The sequence below is a fragment of the Pogona vitticeps genome, chromosome 3 (genome assembly GCF_051106095.1).
Source record: "Pogona vitticeps strain Pit_001003342236 chromosome 3, PviZW2.1, whole genome shotgun sequence".
Classification (NCBI taxonomy): domain Eukaryota; kingdom Metazoa; phylum Chordata; class Lepidosauria; order Squamata; family Agamidae; genus Pogona; species Pogona vitticeps.
In genome coordinates, this window is record NC_135785.1 from 33,585,060 (window position 1) to 33,603,208 (window position 18,149).

Here is an 18,149-nt window from a genome sequence, read left to right on the forward strand (position 1 = left end):
TCCTTGAATGTCAAGCAAAACCCTTTTCTGTAGAAAAATCTCCCATTCTTGGTATTGACAGTGGCAATCAGCTATTGCCTCCAGATCAATAATAATGCAAGGCAATCTTTTTAAGTAAAAATGCTGTTACTCAGATGTAGAATAGTTTTCTCTCCCTCCCACTGTATAGGTCCATTATCCAGATGTCCATTCTCTGCCTAAACTTCCGCTTTGGCTCTCCTCTCATATTTAAAATAGGTGTCTGAACCTTAGAGATCAGACAGGGCTCTGTTTCTGTGTTTTTGTGAGCAAGGAAGAGTGAGAACAATAATTGTATCAGGCAATATCCAAAGAAGCAAAACATAACAAAAAGACAAAACATGTTGCACCTTAAAGAATAACTAGTATATTTTAATGTGAGCTGTGAAAGTGAATATCTTCCTGGCTTGGTTTATATGTTGTACACATTTGTGTAGTTGAGAGAGCGAGAGAGAACACATGAAGGCTAACATTTAATCCAGGGGATGGGGTAAGGCCTTGTGATTTGATGCAGCGAATAGGCAAAGGTTGGGAAGTGGACAAAACCTACATTTAATTGTCAAAACAGCCATGGGAACTGCAAGGGATTCAAGAACTTGTAGCCTCTCTGCTGACAAGGCTCTGTACAGAATGTCTTTCAAAAAACAACTAGTTCCCTAATACAGTATGGAGGTCAGCAAGCCCCACTAATTTTCTTGCTCTCCAGGCTAATGGCCATAACAGCTGAAAAGATTTGCTGTACCACGAGTAAGTGTGCTGAAATTCCTCTGAGGACTTGGGATTTTGTGTTTGTGTCTCATTTACTGTCAGACACCTACTAAAGTCTACTAGATCATTATTTCATGATATGAAAAAAAGGAGAAAACATCCTGTGAGTGAGGATGGAACTGTATGTCACGTTGCCAGAAAATAACAGCCTATTTAATTTCTACTTCCTGTTTGCTGCCCACAGCCACTGGTGGTGCTTACCATTGGGAAGGAAAAGCAAAATGATGTAACTTTATAGCATGTGGATGAATCTAGGGACAAGGGGGTGACATTTTCAGCTGTAGTGGTGCATTCAATGTAATTCGGTAGATATGGTCTTTTTAACTTGAAGCAATAAAAATTCATTAATCGTTTTATGGAGTTGGAGTGCTGTTGCTAATAATTCTTCCCCCACCTCAACCCCAGAATGTATTCTTGTGCTCCCCGCCCCCATTGATCAGATCAAAGAGGTGAACACATCTGATGTTTTATAACTTCAGAAGTAGGTCTATGTGAGCTTCTGGTTCAAAGCCACTGAGTGTCTCAGAGGCAAGACAAATTGCTTTTAAACACAGTAGAGTGCTGGAGGTGTTCATATCCAGATCCAGATACAGACTTTAGGTTTCAGGAGCTTCTCTGCCCTGAATGAAAGCTCTAACCTTTTTTTAAAAATTATTTCACAGTTGCCAGTGGGAACCGGCATGCAAAAATGAAATTGCTGCTGGAGGGTTAGTGACAGAAGAAGTTTCTATTCTTTGTTGACTTTTGAAAAAAGTTCTTTCTATTTATTCAGGGCAGAATCTTAAGTGAATACGGACATTCAACAGAAGCAAACATGACTAACGTAAATTTAGTTGCTGTTGAAGAAAGTTGAAAGTAAACCTTCTACTTCTGTTTTATTCAATAGCTCCTAGCCGATCAGGTTTTAGCCCGGGTCTTCTAAAGTGCTGTTAGTTTATCAGTGCTAGTGACAGGATGGGAACTTGCCTCACTGTTTGGTTGATTCTGGGGACAGGATTGTTCACTCCATTACTGATGACCACATAATTTAAGGGGCGTTGCTAACCAGTCTGTCTGTGATGAGTGCCTACCTGCAGTTTTTGCCTCTTGCGGTATTGCCAGTTGACTTTTGTTACCAAACCAAAGTGATACTGAAAGAATCCCCTAAGTTACAGCACAGGTGGCAAAGCTGCTTGCCATCAGACTACCAAACCATTTTTCATATCCTTAATATATTTTATGCATCACATTGGTGTAGTATGTGATGTATTATGTTTGCAATACTCATTTAAAGAAGATAACCTCATAGAATCCTGAGAATCGTACAGCTGGATTTTTCTTTCTATGATAAAATTTCTTTTCACTCTGCAGCTTCCCAAGCTGCCCATATTTCGTGATTTTAAGAAGCCCTAGGAAGGAGTTACCTCATGACATATTCCTTTGGGTTTTGGCTAAAGTGTGGGAAGCTATTCAGGTGGGTGGGTTGGAGGCTGTCAACTGCCACCCAGATGACTATGCAATGAAAGATAAGCCAAAAACAAACACAGGCAGCTTATAAATAGGAAAGGACAAGAGTCCTGAATCTCTCCAGTAATATTCTTTCAAATTTTTCTTCCTTTGAAGTTCTTTTTGAAAGGAATGTCTTTTCCATATAATGGAAATGAGATTGTTTACAATTTCTCATGAGAGAAATTGTCAGCACAGCATTAAGGTAGTACATGTGTGTGGCCATGCACAAAAGAAGGGGAAGAGAACATGGAAGGGAGACCCTTCACACTTCATCTGTGATCCTGCCAAATTTTGGCTTCTTGCACCCAGTGCTTTCCTTGGGAACCAATGTTGCCCTTTTGCCAAAAAAAAGTCCCTCAGCTTCCTTGTCTATCCATTTCATTGCTGCCCGCACTGTACTACCAGAATCGTACTGTCCTGTCTTTCTAGTTCCATTTTCTCTTTAAGTTCTTTATGTTCACAGCTCTACTATAAGACTGATTGTTCCACTATGTTCCTGATTTTTTCTACACTTGGGTGTTCACACTTCCCTTGGCCAGCTATGCTCAGGGACTAATAGTGAAAGAAATTACTATCCTTTATATTCATATGGAATGTCTGATCACTATTTGATACAACTGACATGAAAAATAGTAAGCATCTTTTCTCAAAAAGGAAACAATCCTACAGACTAATGAAATGAACTTTATAAAGTTTATTTCGGTTCCACTGAGGTCACCATGGCCACTGTTCAGTGTTACAATAGGCTTTTAAAAAATAACCAAAATACATTCTAAATGATCCCGGAAATTGAGAATTGAAGCCTATTTCAAATGGAAGTAAAACCTTTTGAAATTGGAGAACAAATTGTGCCACACCATTATTTTCACCTTTTCCTTGCAGTAAAGGAGAGCATGATGTTGCTGTCTCATGTAACTGCTAGAGAACTTACAGAGTATCACAGAAGTGAGTACGTCCCCTCACATTTCATAAATATTTTAGTATATCTTTTCATGTGACAAAACACTGAAGAAAAGACACTTGGCTACAATGTAAAGCAGTGAGTATACAGCTTGTATAACAGTGTAAATGTGCTGTCCCCTTAAAATAACAACACACAGCCATTAATGTTTAAACCGCTGGCAACAAAAGTGAGTACACCCCTAAGTGACAATGTCCAAATTGAGCACAATGTGTCAATATTTTGTGTGGCCACCATTATTTTCCAGCACTGCCTTAACCATCATGGGCATAGAGTTCACCAGAGCTTCACAGGTTGCCACTGGAGTCCTCTTCCACTCCTCCATGATGACATCACAGAACTGGTTGATGTTAGAGACTTTGTGCAACTCCACCGTCCGTTTCAGGATGCCCCACAGATGTTCAATAGGTTTAGGTCTGGAGACGTGCTTGGCCAGTCCATCACCTTTACCCTCAGCTTCTTTAGCAAGGCAGTGGTCGTTTTGGAGGTGCGTTTGGGGTTATTATGTTGGAATACTGCCCTGCGGCCCAGTCTCCGAAGGGAGGGAATCATACTCTGCTTCAGTATGTCACAGTACATGTTGCTATTCATGGTTCCTTCGATGAACTGTAGCTCCCCAATGCCGGTAGCACTCATGCAGCCCTAGACCATGACACTCCCACCACCATGCTTGACTATAGGCATGACATGTTTGCCTTTGTACTCTTCACCTGGTTGCTGCCACACACACTTGGTACCATCTGAACCAAATACATTTATCTTGGTTTCATCGGACCACAGGACATGGTTCCAGAAATCCATGTCCTTAGTCTGCTTGTCTGCAGCAAACCACATGTGGGCTTTCTTGTGCATAATCTTTAGAAGAGGCTTCCTTCTGGGACAACAGCCCAGGAGACCAATTTGATGCAGTGTGCAGCATATGGTCTGAGCACTGACGGGCTGACCCCCCACCCCTTCAATCTCTGCAGCAATGCTGGCAGCAGTCATACGTCTGTTTCCCAAAGCCAACCTCTGGATATGACACTGAGCACGGGCACTCAGCTTCTTTGGTCGACCATGGCAAACCCTGTTCTGTGTGGAATCTGTCCTGTGTCACGTTCCCGGGGATTACAACAGCAGAGTCTGATAAGCCAGTCCTATGTCAGGAATTCAGGGATGCAGAGCCGGTATCCATATACCAAAGCCAACTCACACAATGTAGTCCAAGGTCAGAATCCAAAGCCAAAACGCACAACATAGTCCAGGGTCCGAGTTCAAAGACAAAATGCACAATGTGGTCCAGGGTCAGAGTCCAAAGCCAAGGGTCCAGAGAACAAGGTTCAAGTTTGTCAGGAGCGTGAATGCAAGCCAGAGGTTTGATTTGTTGCTTCCACTGATTTTCAGCCATCTGAGAGCTGTTTATATAGTAAAACGGCCCCTTGAACTGCTGGAAGCCTTTTCATCCTGTCAGAACTCAGGGCTAGTTGATTGGATGTTTCTGCGGGCAACCTTCAAGCGATCCTCTGACCTTTTTGTCATAAGTCTTCCCTGAAGCCTGGCCCTCAGCCTGTCTATTGGGGGAGGAGAATCTGGAGGCAATTCAGGTGTTTGTATTTCTAATTGTTCAGCATTCTCCTCAGCCACAGTTGACCCCTCATGTTCCAGATCTTCGGCTGCACTCATGACATCCTGTTAAACCTGCTATATGGTCTTGGCCACTGTGCTGCAGCTCAGTTTCAGGGTTCTGGCAATCTTCTTATAGCCCAGGGCATCTTTATGTAGAGCAACAATTCATTTTTTCAGATCCTTAGATAGTTCATTACCATGAGGTGCCATGTGGAACTTCCAGTGACCAGTCTGTGAGTGTGAGAGCGATAAAATCTGTTCCCCCTTCACACCTGAGACTTGTGACACTCTCATGACACCAGGGAAGGAAAACAGATACTTGGGCCCAATTTGGATGTTGTCACTTAGGGGTTTACTCACTTTTGTTGCCAGAAGTTTAGACATTAATGGCTGTGTGTTGCGTTATTTTGAGGGGTCAGCACATTTACACTGTTATACAAGCTGTATACTCACTGCTTTACATTGTAGCCAAGTGTCATTTCTTCAGTGTCATCACCTGAAAGGATATACTGAAATATTTAGTACTAAGTACTATCATAGTACTAAGAATCCAGTGAAAGCAGCAATGCACAACAGTCTATCTAAACATCACACACAGGTAGCTGGTTACTGAAGCAAGGTTTGCCTGAAGAGAAAGGTCTTTGGCTGCTTGTGGAAGGATAGCAAATATGGGTCCAGTCTGGCCTCCTGCGGGAATGAGCTCCAAAATCTGGGTACAGCAACAGAGAAGGCTCTCTCCTGTGTCCCAATCAGATGCACCTGTGAAGATGGCAGGATCAAGAGAAATCCCTCTCCTGATGATCTGAACACCTGAGCTGGCTCATGATGGGAGATACGGTCTTTGAGATAGCTTTGATCCAGGATATTTAGGGCTTTATAAGTTAAAACCAGCACCTTAAATTGTGCCCGGTAACTGATCAGCAGCCAGTGGAGCTGCTGTAACTGGGGGATTATGTGATTCCTGGCCCCAGTCAGCAATCTGGCTCTTGCATTTTGGACCCAATGAAGTTTCCTGACACTTTCCAAAGGCAGCCCCTCATAGAGCACATTACAGTAATCCAGCCAGGAAGCAACCGAGGGCATTAATCACAGTGGCCAGATCAGATCTCTCAGGGAATGGATGTAGCTGGTGTACTAACTTTAATTGTGCAAATGTACATCTGGCACCACCCAGCTTGAGCATTCGGATTCAGGGATGAATCCAGGAGCACCCCTGAACTGTGCACCTGTTTTTTTTTTAATGGGAGTGTAATCCCTTTCAGTAGAGCCTGCATCCCTATTCCTTGATCTGCCTTTCGACTAACCAGGAGCACCTTTGTCATATACCACCCAGAACTGCTTTCTCTTCTTCACTAGTGAAGCACTGATGAAGCATCTGTTTCTTCAGAAAATGCCATTCCATGGGCTCTAGGTGCTTTGAAGGAGTGGTTTAGCAGCTGAGATGGCTTTACAGTCTCCTCCACTTTCCTGTTGGAAAAGGTGGGATGAACGCATTGAGAGAGCATGGTATTAGAGCCTGCAAAGGTACTCTACATGCAGCAAATTGAGCTGGCTACCATAAGGCTAAGGTAGGTCAATAAGTCATGGCTGAAGAAGAGCGTGAGTGGTTAGTTTATCTGTAGATCCATGTAATGACAGAATGCTTTTTAAGAATAAAAAAGCCTAAAAAACTAAAATTTAAGAACATATATATATATTTCATATTTAAATGAAACCAGATAATGAAAGCCATTCATTGCCTTCATTTCCACAGAGTTTGCTATTTAAGAGTTGGAGTCATTAATGAAAGTATTAATTTTAATTAATGAAAGCATTAATATTTAAATATGTCATTTTCTGCTGTCCTTTTCTCTTATTCCCCTCTGGAAAAAAAAGTAATGATGTGTTACATATATATCACCAGCCATATTCTGGCATTCTATTTCTGAGTAGGATCTAAAGGTGAAAGGTAAAAGCAAATATGCTATCTCTGTGTTGTCCATCCATCTCTGTCCACAGTGCCCACCCCATGTGAATGGACAACCTTCGCGGATGAGAGTCTTTTGCATCCGTGTAGGTTTTTCTTGTGATAAAGAACTCTGATTCTCAAGAAATGCAGTCCCATTTGTAGAGCTACCATATGATAATTTTTCTAAGGTTTATCAGGACTTTAATGTACGACACCTGGGATGTGATTTCCATGTGTCTTTATTAATTTTCTTAAATAATGTGTCCAAATAGTATTGGTGTCTGCATAGGATGCGTGTAAATTGCTGTTACTTATTGTGGCTTTTTACATAATCCTTGTTCACTTTAGGATGATTTGCTTGGGAGGACTTTCCAGATTGTGTCCTAATTTGAAAACTGTAGTGTAATCCAGTATGTATAATTGGTTGTAGGGAAATCTGTTATACCCCAGTTTCCTCAAAATCAGTGAGTCAGTGTGATTGGAACAAAATTCTGGATTGAATTGTACCTGCATTGGATCGTTAAAAAGTTACAAGCAAGATGAACATTTGAATCCTTCAGAACTTTTTTTTTCAGGTTTAGATGTGAAATTTGGGGGTGAGGAAGGATAAAAAAAACCAGGACAGATTTAATGGTATTGAGTTGTGATTAACTTCTTCTACGGTTCATTGTGTATTATTTTTAAACTTTACTTGGCATATACATGTATCATTAATACCCATTGTTCGTTAAAACTCTCCATTTAATACATTGAGCAACTGTATCCATTGCATGCTTTTTAAAGAAAACATTAGAAGACAGATGGATAAATAGCTGGTTGATTTGCATGTTAGCAAATGACTGCTATCTGAAAGGATTTGCATGTTTCTATGAAATATCTATACACAGTGGCAGAGGAGTTATTTCTTCCTTTGGATAGGGAAATTGACTTGGTATTTGAATTACATTTGGCATATTAAGGCAGCAGTTTCATAAACAGAACGAAGAAGTGGGAACAAAGTTAAAAAGCAAGTCATAGCTGGGTAAGATATATATATAATTCTCATTGTGAAATCTTGCAATGTAAATGATGGGCATAGCAAGTACAACTAGCAAGTACCACATATTTAGATTTTTGCTTTATGTAAATGTTTGATCAATTCAAATGTATGATGAAGATTAGGGTAATAGCTACATTAAAAAGCAATGTGGTCCCTAGAACAACAAAATTAGCTGCTGAATAAGAGTCTCTCCCCACCAAGCTTTTTCCCAAATATTGCCAATGGTTGTAAAAATCATTGCCATGGTACTGGGGAAACAATAGTTTAAATCAATAACCAGCATTAAAAATAGGTCAATGGTCAGAAAAGAAACACTTTCTAGGGTATGTAAAATTCTTACAATTTATTGTTACTGTAATAGCTTTGCATTTCTGCCACATCAGCTTCAGATATTATGATGTGTATCCCAGAGCAAATACATGCTTCTCTTTTCCTTTTTTCTTTATTGCAGCTTGTAAAGAAAAAAGAAGGCATGCACAGATGAGAGAGCTCATGCAGCTCTTCCCCAGGAAAATGTGTGAATTTCCTGTTTCAGTTTTAGAACTATGATTTTATTTTTGAAAAAGCAGTGTGTCATTCCAGCACCTGCTTGCCAAGCAGGAAGAGAGATGCTTTCAGAATTATGTAGCTCAGGTAGCAAGATTTGCTGGCTTTGGGATGTGGTGGTATTTGCCCCTTTGCCGTAGGCAGCAAAACATTTGGGTTACTTAGGAGTAACCACCAGGTAAGTGTCTCAGCTTGTATCTTTAAAAATTCTCATAGGATTGAGCTGCATGAAAGTCAAATTGCGGTCATTTAATTAGGTGGCTAATTTTCTTTTAATCTTGTTATTTCCAAGGAATATGTTAAGGATTTGGTTTGAATTCTGTTTTATACCTGTGATTGTAAAAAGAAGACAAAGGGTTTTTTAAAAAGTATGATTCATTTATGGTTTGAAGAATGTTATACTGAAAAAAATGCTAAATTGGCAGTAGCTGATATTCCTACATGCATATCTCTATTTTAAGGAGCTTTCTTCCCCAAAAGTTCTTTTTACCTTTCTTAATTGGTTATTTACCACAGCCATACTTTCTTTCTAACATCAGAAATACTGTATTTCTTTTCTTGATCAAGATCATAGCCTAGGAAGAAGCTTTTAAGTTCCATAGTAATGTAAAGTGTTTTTGTTGCAGACAACTTTTTTCTGTGACTGTGAAGATCAGTATTTGGGTGGTTTCTGTGAAGAATTCAATGCTTGTCAAAACAACCCATGCCAGAACAACGGAACCTGCAGGGATGTTGCAGAAAAACATGATGGACACAATTTCACCTGCACTTGCCTTCCTGGTATGTTTTGTGTTGTTCTTACCTTTCTGCACTGAATTTTGCTTTGCAGAAGAGAATCCTGCATCTTTTGAACCTGAGTAAAAAGAGAAGACTGATGGAACAAAGTTGAATGTGTATAACAGTCACCCCAGTACATATTGATTTGCAGGAACCTGTGCATATTCCATCCGGAGTGGAGATGCTGCTGAGATACTCCACTTCCATATGATCTTAAGAAATCATTGTGCTTAGAGGAGCTAGGTTGAGTGCTATCTAACTATTTCATATAGTTAGGGAAGAGAAATGAATTTATTGGAAAAGGAGATAAAACCCAGAACTCTCCTTCTTTTGCTAGGCATAGGGCTCTGTGACGTATAGAAACCTCCATAGTAAAATGGGAGCTGGTGGAAATCAGCTGGCAAGGGTGATGTAGTCATCTAGGACTTTGTAGAGAGAATGTGTTTGATGCATGGCTGCTCTCAGGCTGTCTCCGCTGCACATGGCCAGCCTGACTGGGGGTTGATCAATTGGTTCATCTCTCTGTCTGATCTCTCTTCCCAACCCAACCCACCCCCTTTGTCTGTTACTGCAGCCAGGATATCAGGAATGACATTCCGGAATTGTTGTTCTTTATAGCAGTGTTAGGGAACTGGTGCATGTTTTAGATATTGTTGATAGTCCAACATCTGGAATGTCCTCATTTCCCCTTTCTCTGCCCGATAGGAAACTAACAGAGAAGACTCATCCATTGGTTGAATATAAAGAGTCAAGGGAATTTAGTGTGATGAAATTATGGAAGTGCTGAGCTGTCTTGTATGTCTACACTAAATATTTCATGTCCTTTAGGCTTGGTGTTTCTGTACTTCATTCCAGTATTTCCTGAGGAGACAATAGTTATATTGATATTTTTAGACAGCATTCCACTTTAACACTGCTGCCAAGAAGCTATGACCTCTTTAGCCATGCATATCTTCATCTGTTATATTTAATATAAATATGCAAATTCATCCAAGTATATTCTTAACAAGAAATATGTGTTAAGTAATGCTTTAAATTCTATTATCTTCAAAGTATATTTGAGAAGATAAATTAGTCTGTAAATGAACTTGAAGAATAGTCACTTGGATAATATGTCCAGTCAAGGTCAGAGTGAGTAAAATTATTCATTTAATGGAAACAAATATAGATGGATCATAATGTTATGTGAAACTTGAGTAGAGAGATGGAATACTCCTCAGTCACTTTAAGCTGGTTTCAGGTTTGCCTCAACAATTCTTACACTAGTCGAACACTCAGCCTGACTTACCTCACAGAGTTGCTGTGGTAAAATGAGGAGCAAGAGATATGCCACCTTTACCTCACTGAGGGAACGACAAGGGGAAAATAAAAAAAAAATAAGGAAACAACTAGATTATTTCTATTGCAGAAATAAATTAAAGGTACTTTAAAAATAAATCAGCTGCAATGCAAAGCTAAAATCCAGTTACTGTATATTAGAAAAAAAAACAATTAAAATAGTTCTAGTTGCTGTTTGTGTGTCATTAGAGAGGTATTTGATGAACATAGAGATTTGGAGAATTCTGGAGAAGTGATGCTATAACTGAGTGGAAACTGTTTCATATTGTCACCCATAAGACCTTAGAAGAAGGACAAATATAAGCAGAGCCTTTGAGGAAGGAGGATCTAAGTAGCAAAGAAGATGCATATGTAAGCAGGTTGTCCTTTCCACAGACATTCTTTGTTCAAGATTTTGAAGGCCAAAACAAGAGTTTTGAAAAGTATTGGAGTCGCGGGGTGGGGGTGGGGAAGAGACTACAATTCCCAGAACTGTATAGTTTGTATAATTTTAATCCCTGGCCAGAAGAAGCAACAGATATTGAATTATTTGAAATAATGTTAATTAATTGTTTGTGTGTGTGTATGCCTATTTTTTTTATTGCCTTTGTCTTCCTGTATGTCTTCTTCTTTCCTTCTCTCTCCAGTCTAAATAAACAGAGTAAGAAGAGAATACTGCACTACTAGGGCTGGAAAGAAAGAAAGAAAGAAAGGAAAGAAAGAAAGAAAGAAAGAAAGAAAGAAAGAAAGAAAGAAAGAAAGAAAGAAAGAAAGAAAGAAAGAAAGAAAGAAAGAAAAGGACGGATGGACGGACAAATGGACAGAGGAATGAAGGATGGATGGATGGGTGGGTGGGTGGATGGGTGGGTGGATGGATGGGTGGATGGATGGATGGATGGATGGATGGATGGATGGATGGATGGATGGATGGATGGATGGATGGATGGATGGATGGATGGAACAGTTAGTGTTTGGACTAGGATTGTCAGATGTCTCATGCTGGCTGGGGAAGTCAGGGAGTGATAGTCCCCCCCCAAAAAAAGGAAGGTTACCAAGCTCTCGCTAAAACAAGCAATATGTGTTGACTGTAGATTATTTCAGAGAGTGCTGAGGATACATTACTGTGATATTAAACTGCAAGAATTAAAAAAATGGTTCCATGTGTTCTGAAGATACCATGTTTTTACGAAGCTGACAGTGAATTGTCAAAACTGTGATATTAATTGCTTCACTCCACTGTACAAAAATCCTGTTGGAAATAACTTATACTTAGCAAAACTGGATTGAATGACTTGTGCTTTGAAGATGGTTTCAAATCGGCTTTTTCCAAACCAGTGCATTCCAAGTGTGGAATCACAAGTCCCATTAGATCCAGATACTAGAACAGCTAGCATGGATGTGGAGGATGGGTAGTCCAGAACATCTGGAAGCTTCAGGTTGGGAAGAGTCTTTTTTAGATAATAAAAGCAACTTCCTCTGTGAGTTTTGAACCCCAGCCACCTTTGAATATTTTGTAGAAAAATGGAGAGTGGCTGAAAAGGTTTGTAGCTAGAACATTTTGTGGAGTGTTTGTGGTCTCCTCAAAACAGCCCCATCCCAAGAGGAGTAGGAAAGTTTAAATTAAAAATTAAACTCCACAGCTGATCATGTAATCAGCCTTTATGCATGCTGAGTTGTGCAACAGGATGGTAGCCAGTATATATCTTATCTTAAAACTAGGCAGAATGAACATGGTCATTTAAAAATTCCTGTGATTGCAATAAATAATATTGAAACAAAAGAATACACTTAATGAAAATACACTTCAAATCTGTCTCTTGACAGAACATTTGCTTCCAATTTTCCTTAAAGTAAATGGAAGTATAATATATTGACTTTTACTTTATATGGAATGAGAAGTGCCCAGTGTTTAGGTTGGATTCTGAAAAGGAAGGAACACTAGAGATCATGTTGCAGTATATGTTTATTGCTGGCATATATCAAAGTATTTCAGAAGATGATCACTCTGTGCTTTATAGACCATAGCAAAAACTTGTACTGTATGGATCATGATAAGCTATTGACTGTTTTCAAAGAACTGACTGTGCTTAAATGCTTTATTATCCTGATGTGTTAACTATATTCTGGACAAGAACGTGCTGTTAGAACAGAATATGGAGAAACAGAATGATTTTCTACAGACAAAGGTGTCAAACATGCATGTATTTTATCTCCCTGTCTGTTCAATCTGTGTGCAGAATTCAACATACAGAAAGCTGGACTAGATTAAGATGTAGACATAGTGAAAAACGGATGGATGAAACTTCAGTTGTTTAAGATATTTAGATGACACCATATTATGGCAGAAAGTGGCAGTGAGTTGAAACAACGCCTGAAAAGGGGGAAATGTAGCACTTCAGTTGAACATTGAGCAGACAAAAAACATGATCGCAGAACTATATAACTTTAATATCCAAAAGTTATCACTAGCAGTTCTCATTTTTTAACAATGAAGCAATTGAAATTGTTAAAAAAATTATACTTCAGTTTAATCATAGGTAGAGATTGGCACAAATCAGAAAAATGGTAATTCATTTTGATTCATAATTCTTCATCAATCACAAATTATGAATTTATAATTTTTTCTGATAAATCAATGAATCAATTTGTCAATTATTTTTTTACTTTAAAACCCTATAAAATGGCCTTCCAATTACCTAGACACAACAAATTCACAGAGACACTTCTACCGACAATCCTCTATGGCCTCTCCAACTTTGGTGAAGATCGGGTTTCAGACATCCAAGTTATTCACCCACAAAGTGGGTTATCCCAGGAAAGTGCCTTTTAGCAGCTGGCTTGGGGAAACCCACACTTGGAGGGATTGTAGAGGAGAATCAGAGGAAGCTTCTCTGCAGTTTTGGTGTCTCTAGGTGCCTTGGGGGCCATATGAATTGACAAATCAAAAATTGCCAAAAATTCATTGATGCATGATTTATTGGAGGAATCGGTTTTATGAGTATGAATAGAAAAACTAGTGATACTTGAATGAATTTGGTGATTCGTTTTTTTTAATTTGTGCCCATCTTTTAACAATCATGTTTGAAGCCCTGAATGCCTTCTTAGACTTGAGATTGTTTTTAATGTTTACTTTCTTTTAATCATTCAATTGTATTTTAATTAGCATATAGTTTAATTGTTTTTAAACTTTTACTTATTGTGTTTTAATTTTATTCCTTTTCATATTGTGAGCTGCCTTGAGTCCCCTTATTGGGAGAAAGGTGGCATATAAAGAAACGAACAAATGAACAAATAAAAATAATAAAATTAAATGGATACTGCAGTGAAGAAATATGAATGCTGTGACTTGGGAGGACAGCTATGAAGGTATTAAAGAAAATCATCAGGGACATGTCACTGGTTGAAGGCCAAGATCATCAACACAATTTTATTTCCAGTTACTATGTTTGGATGTGAAAGCTGGATAGTGAAACATGCTGACAGGAAAAAATTGATTAATTCAAAATAGAGTGCTAGAGGACAACTTTGTGGATACCCTGGACTGCCAGGGAGACAAATAAATGGATTCCAGATTGGATCTCTGGAAGCAGAAATGATGGAACAGACATTGTCATACTTTGAGCACATCAACATAGAAAAAAGTCTCTGGAAAAGTCTCAGCAAAAGCTGAAAATGGGGAAAAAATGGATAACCAAATATTAAGTGGATAGACTCCATAATGGAGCCCACAAGCTTAAGTTTGCAAAAACTGAGCAGGACTGTTAATGATAGGGCATTTTGGAGGACACTGATTCATAGGGTTGCCATAAGTTGAAGGTGACTTGATGGCATATTAGAAAAGTTGAGTATGAAGCTTTTGCAACCTACTGTTGGCATGAAATTTTAACCTGTAATATATTCTGATTTGCCTTAGAATTCTTATTCGGATGCTTGTCAAATAGATATCTAATGCATATCCACATAGTAGATATGTGCGTTTTATTTGCTGTCAAGTCACATCCAATTAATAGTGACCCTAATAGGGTTTTCAAGGTAAGCAAGATATCCAAGGAGTGGTTTTACTAGTGCCACTCCACTGCCCAATTGAGTTTTCATGCCCTGAGCAGGGATTCAGACCCAGGTCTTCTGAGACCAAGTCTGTCTGTCCACTTTACCACACTGGGTAGATATGCGGCACTCCATTTTTGTGATTTGATATCAGAAGAGAAACAAAACAAGTGTGTCACTTGTTGGCAAAGTAATTCAGAACAAACTCCGTACTGTATGTGTAAAATATTGGACCCACAGTTTCATATGAAGGAAGGAATCCTTTTGCCCACTCATGCAGGAACTTAGATCCAGAAGAATTTCATCAAAACAACGTGAAGGCAGGAGATGAGCTAATTGTTGTTGATTTTCTTTTCATCCTGCAGCCTCTATGCTGTTCTGAAGGTTCTCTATAGCAGGTTTTCATGGATTTGAGGGTGCTGCAAGAGGAAAGGGGAACCAAGACATGGGAGCACCCTGAACCACGAGTAGAAATCTGAATCCAAAAGAAAATCTTCCAAATCCTCTCAGTGTAAACCAAATCATAACTCCTGATTTGTTCTTTCCCAATAAATCAATTGTCCCTGTTTTCAGGAATGTATGTGTGTACTGGCATGGTACATGTAAATGAATGTCCATGAAATGCAGTAGGGATGCTTTGTTTACCAGGAAGGAACAGACTGAAAGTTATTATCTAGTTTATGCTGAACAACAGGATTTTGACCAATGTATGTAATGCTACTGAATGTAGCTTTGCCAGATCAAGAGAATTCAATTCAGGACTGATATGATGTTGTGGATTTTTCCACTTATGTTGTAATAAAGGTAAATTGTGGTATAGATTTTCTTCATGATGAGATTCATAAATTTCACATTAGTTTTCAATTTGCATATCTTGTCACAGCCAAGAAGCTTAAGACCTCCTTTTTATGTGTTAGGCGAAAGTGGATAAATAGATGAGTGAATCACTTTCATGGTCCAGTTTTTGCTTCAATAGATAGGTAATATACAGAGTAGCTTCAAGTCAATAACAGAAAAGGAGGTCAGGTTTTTGTGCTGTAGCTGTGAAAAAAAAAAGGCATCAGTGTTGCTGGCAGAAAACTAACCATGATTTATGTTTTTCAGAATGATGCAGTTGAGGTCTCGCTATGAATTGTTTCCTGTTTTGTTTTGTTTTGTTTTTTGTATTTGCTCCATCTGAAATTCATAGTTCTTAAGGAAGTAACAGCCCTTAACATTGTACAGAGGTCTGCTTTAGATGAAATGCTAAACTGTGGTTTATTCTGAAAGGTTTAAGCCTTCCTTGTCTGGTGTCTGCTTGGGGAGATCAGAAGATTTAGATTCTGTTTTCAGTTTGGTGCAGTTTATTGCCATGCCTGAAGCACTGTGATTAGTCCCAAGTATGTTTGTGGAAATTAGTTAGGATTGTAAACAGTTATTTGACGTCAGTATCTTTGCTTACCAGAGTTAAACCTACTCCATGTATTAGATGAAGACACGATGATAAATTATGCAACAAATTGTAGTTTAGCATTATGTCAGCAGAAAACCAACTGGTTCTGTCAGTATTCCTATGAAATACTGCTAAGTGTTGTCTTAGGTGCACATTTACTTTTTTTCAGAATGTGATGTTATTAACCCTGATCCTCTGAATGTTTATTACTGAAAATAACTACTAATACTTCAGGAGGCTAAATATTACTTAAAACTACCTAATGAAACACTTTGTCTTCTTTCCCCTTTTTAAAACAATTCCATCATGGCGAAGGATATACTGGAGAAATGTGTCAGTCAGAAATTGACTATTGCAGTCAACAGCCATGTCAAAATGGAGGTACCTGCTCTTCCAGCATCAGTGGATTCAGTTGCCAGTGTCCAGAGGGTAAGCAATAAGTATTTCTACAATGTTAAAGAAGATAGGTGTTCTGTTTGAGGGCTATTGTTATTGTTAAATTAGTGACCTCTTGATTGAGAGGGGAGGCAGAGTTATGACAGAGGCTACGGGTGTGCCCATTAGTGTTGCTATCTTGGTTTTTGTTTATACAGCTAATGTGCTGTTGCCTCTGTTGCTGCCAAGTGCATAGAGTTGTGACTGTGTTAGTCCTTCTGCAACAGCTGTCCAGCACAGCAGGGCCTAAGGGTTGTTTTGTATATTTTAGTTTCCTAAATGCATGCCAAAGATATTAAAATGTGTCAAATGGGAACATTGTGAGATTGCTGGAAGCATGCTTCCTGCAGCTTGTTTGTGCCTGAAAGTGCCTGTTGTGGAAATTGATTGCTTCTAAATTTATGGAAGCTTTCAGTGATAAAGCATTCATATTACTCATCATACTGTTGATTCATAATGGAGCCCATGGCGAATGACATTTCTGTTACCAGTCTGCTCTTGTTATCTTTCCTTTCCCTTCTTTCTTATATACATGCACTGTGCTATGGATGGAACCTTTTCTTAGGGATGTCCCCCCCTTTTTTTATACCATATACTGACTTAACTCTCCTTGGAGTAAACTACTATAATGGGTGACCCATTTAGAAATTATGCTGAAACCTATACATTGACACAATGTCAGCAGTTTAAATCTGGCATTTTGAATAGTTTTTATGCCTCCTCCTCCCTTGTGAGTATATAAATAGTAACAGTGCCCATTGAGACAATTCAGCGTTGTTACTGAACCAACTCTGAACTAGTTTCCTAAAAGTAATCTGTCAGAATCCATTCTAACCAAATATATACTTTCAATTTTTTAAAAAGGTAAATGTCTAAGCAGAAATGGGGTGTGTGAATCTAGTTGGTATGAGCTATGCTGTTGGCCTAATTCTGTCTGGAGAAATCTGACATGAGCCTCACTCCTCAATTTTCCTGTGACCTCTTTATCAACCATGATATCCAAGCCCCCCGGTATATCTGATGTTTTCTAATCCTGAGGGGAACTACAGTTGCACAACATAGTACTGCCCAGTAAGTTTGCAGGGTTCATATGTAGAATGGTTATGAATTGGTAATAGAACTGGAAAAAAAAAGACAAAATTGGCCTTGATCCACAAACAAATTTTCTTGCAAATGTTTGAGCACAAGCATCTTTCTGGTATCAAATAGTAAAAATAGAAAAGAGTTTTGAGAATATTGGAAAAAGAGTGATTGAAGAAGAATCCAAAAAGATCTGCTTCAGATTTGACAACTCATGCTTTAAGATTTAGGTAATTCCTAAATTCCTAAATCATGTTGCAACTATAGAATATGTTAAGTGAAATAATTGCACCCATTTAATTTTAAGTTTCATTCATAGTTTCTTTGATTTTATATTTGACCACCAGGCTAAAAAAGCTGAAGCTTTAACAGTGGACTTTGTTTTAAAAGAGGATTTCTGTCTATCACAGAACAGCTTTAACCACAATCAACAACACAAAATCTTCTGAAAAGTGGGTGGGCTGGGGTTTTCTTATGGGCAAATTGTAAGTGGTCCCTTGGAGCCAGCTATAATATAAAACCCTCCTTGGATTTCATTTGCTCTGAGCCTTTGGAGTACATAAGAACACATTCTCTTCAAACTCATTCCATTATTTTTGTATGCCTTAAATGAACCCTACTGTGTTTTTTGCCTGAGAGCTAAATCCATTGTTAGTCATACTTGGAGTAGACTAACTGAAATGGGGAA

General features: G+C 38.7%; 1 protein-coding gene across 1 annotated transcript in view; it reads left to right on the top strand.

Moving 5' to 3' along the window:
- DNER (delta/notch like EGF repeat containing) overlaps positions 1 to 18,149 on the top strand; it is a 165,883-nt gene that overhangs the window by 104,860 nt on the left and 42,874 nt on the right. Inside the window, exons 6-7 of the mRNA XM_072996015.2 lie at positions 9,000 to 9,153; positions 16,262 to 16,375. Of these exons, the coding sequence (XP_072852116.2) occupies positions 9,000 to 9,153; positions 16,262 to 16,375 (268 nt within the window). The remainder of the gene's footprint in view (positions 1 to 8,999; positions 9,154 to 16,261; positions 16,376 to 18,149) is intronic.